This window comes from Lathyrus oleraceus, chromosome 5, assembly GCF_024323335.1.
Source record: "Lathyrus oleraceus cultivar Zhongwan6 chromosome 5, CAAS_Psat_ZW6_1.0, whole genome shotgun sequence".
Classification (NCBI taxonomy): domain Eukaryota; kingdom Viridiplantae; phylum Streptophyta; class Magnoliopsida; order Fabales; family Fabaceae; genus Lathyrus; species Lathyrus oleraceus.
Genome location: NC_066583.1, coordinates 268,459,658 through 268,461,727, shown reverse-complemented (window position 1 = coordinate 268,461,727; position 2,070 = coordinate 268,459,658). Strand labels below are relative to the sequence as shown.

Below are 2,070 nucleotides of genomic sequence, written 5' to 3'. Positions count from 1 at the left end.
TTTTAGATATTTCGATAGAGATTAGTCATGGTTAATCATAGATAATATTTTACACCAAATCAAAATGATTTAAAGGTACACTTGATTTTGACATATGTATCATTTTTTTATAGGAAGAATTAATAATCCCTAGACGAATTATGTTACTAAAATTTCATTGAACGAAGTGTTAACATTTTTGATCATGCTAAGACAAAACTTCATTTCCAGTAACAAAAGGTGAACTTATAATCTACAAATGATAATCACATCACATAGTACAATAAATTGAAGAAAAAGAAAAGCCTTGACCATTATATCAAAGAGTGTATACAAATAACCAAATATTCATATCACCCCACTTGGTACATTAGCACAAATCCATCGCTTAAAAAAGCAAAGCAATCTATTTGTCACCTAATGGATTTCGACAAGTTTTGCAATTCCCACAAATACATTTTAAAATAAGAACCTCTCATTATAAGATGAGAAAAGTCATGTTCAAATTCCTTCTCTTAACAAAAAAAAATATATTTATGGAAAATTGCAAACTTCAATGAGAGATCTAAAAGTCTATTATTCATATCATTATTTTTATATATATACTATCATATAATTTTTGGCTCAATTCATTGGATCCTACTAACTCTTCTCCTCGAGGAAATTACACCATTAACAAGTCAGATTTGGCATCTCCAATGCAATTTATAGGTCGAAGATTTTCACGAACAATTTTTTGACTCAAAAGACGGTTTACTAATCTGTCCAAAGCCTCTTTCATCCACCAGTGTTGACAAACCTCTCTTGCCTCACTTATGCTCATCTACACAAAATCCAAAATTGAATCTTTCAAACTCATTTGCTACATTAAATAACAATAATTGCCACATAATTGTTTATTGTTTATGTTACTTACCCATGTTCTTTGACGAAGGTTTTGTTCCGGCCAAAACTCCATTTGTTCTTGAACAAGTAAAGGGAACATGTAACCATCATATAAAGTGTCATATGTTTTACTCTTGAAACTCCATTTACCTAATTTACCCTCAACAATGCCTTTTACACCAGCTTCCTCCATAGTTTCTCTCATAGCTGCCTCCTTCTGAGATTCATCTAATTCCCAACCTCCCTGTAGAAATCAGTTAAATCAGTTTAGTTAAAAGTTATACACGGAGACATGAGTTATGAGATACAGAGACGCGAGTTGGAATCCTGAGACATCCAAGATATATTCATTATTATATAGTACCTTTGGAAATAGCATCCCTTTTCCTTTTTGAGAACTTATGACAAGCACTTCCAATTCATCCAAAACATCCAAGGAATTTTTCTCTCCAATCTTGAATCTATATGGTATACATCTGCATAAACAAAAAGTTAGTTATTATTTAGAAAAAAAAAGTATAGTTGAGAAAATGATTGAAGAAAAAGAAAGGGGTAAGTTTGTGAAGAGACGAACCCAACAACTTGACGGCGACCTTTTCTGTAACGCTGCAACTCTCGACCGGTACGAGAAACCAATGTCACGACATTTTCTTGAGAAACTAAAGCAACCATTTCTAATAATTGTTGTTCTGGTTTTACTCTTTGTGAGGAATAATGAAACAGAGACAAGAAAAAGAAACGAATGAGAGTTTTGTTGAGTGGATAGCATAACGGGAAGCGAGGAAGGGACCCCTTTTAATATTGGTAGCGGCTTAGAGAGAGAAAGAGAAAAGGGTGTACCTTTTCTGGAGAGAGAAACTTTATATTATTCTTTTCTCATTCTTTTTTTAAAATTATTTTTCATTCTCATATTTATATATTAGTTATTAGTCATTTTTTTTGTATTATAGCTTGTTTATAATTTATAAACTCAGAAGACGATAAAAAATTATTTGGTAACACCTTTTCATCACAACTTATACTTTACTATTTTATTAACTTATAATTTTTAAATGTTATTTTAAATAGTATTTTAATTTAATTTATGATTTTTATTATTATTTTAACCAAAAACACATATTATTATTTTTTTAAACTTATTTTAAGAATTTAATTGAAATGAATTGAAATTATAAAAATATTTTATATTATCATTAAATTATAATT

The 2,070-nt window shown here is 29.6% G+C and overlaps 1 protein-coding gene across 1 annotated transcript; it reads right to left on the bottom strand.

Moving 5' to 3' along the window:
• Positions 1 to 267: 267 nt before the first annotated feature.
• LOC127083791 (nudix hydrolase 18, mitochondrial) lies at positions 268 to 1,746 on the bottom strand. Its single transcript, XM_051024130.1, has 4 exons — positions 1,439 to 1,746; positions 1,229 to 1,340; positions 896 to 1,108; positions 268 to 802 (listed from the first exon to the last, which is right to left on the bottom strand). The coding sequence occupies exons 1-4, from the start codon at positions 1,534 to 1,536 to the stop codon at positions 644 to 646; spliced, it is 582 nt and encodes a 193-aa protein (XP_050880087.1). The 5' UTR covers positions 1,537 to 1,746; the 3' UTR covers positions 268 to 643.
• Between the last annotated feature and the right edge of the window lie 324 nt (positions 1,747 to 2,070).

Bases quoted from the DNA above. Each gene is read 5' to 3' on its own strand.
- LOC127083791 (XM_051024130.1), bottom strand. From the start codon at position 1,536: ATGGTTGCTTTAGTTTCTCAAGAAAATGTCGTGACATTGGTTTCTCGT. The intron at 1,109-1,228 runs GTACTATATAAT...TGATTTCTACAG, and splicing joins AAGGGATGCTATTTCCAAAG to GGAGGTTGGGAATTAGATGA. The intron at 803-895 runs GTAAGTAACATA...GATTTTGTGTAG, and splicing joins ACCTTCGTCAAAGAACATGG to ATGAGCATAAGTGAGGCAAG.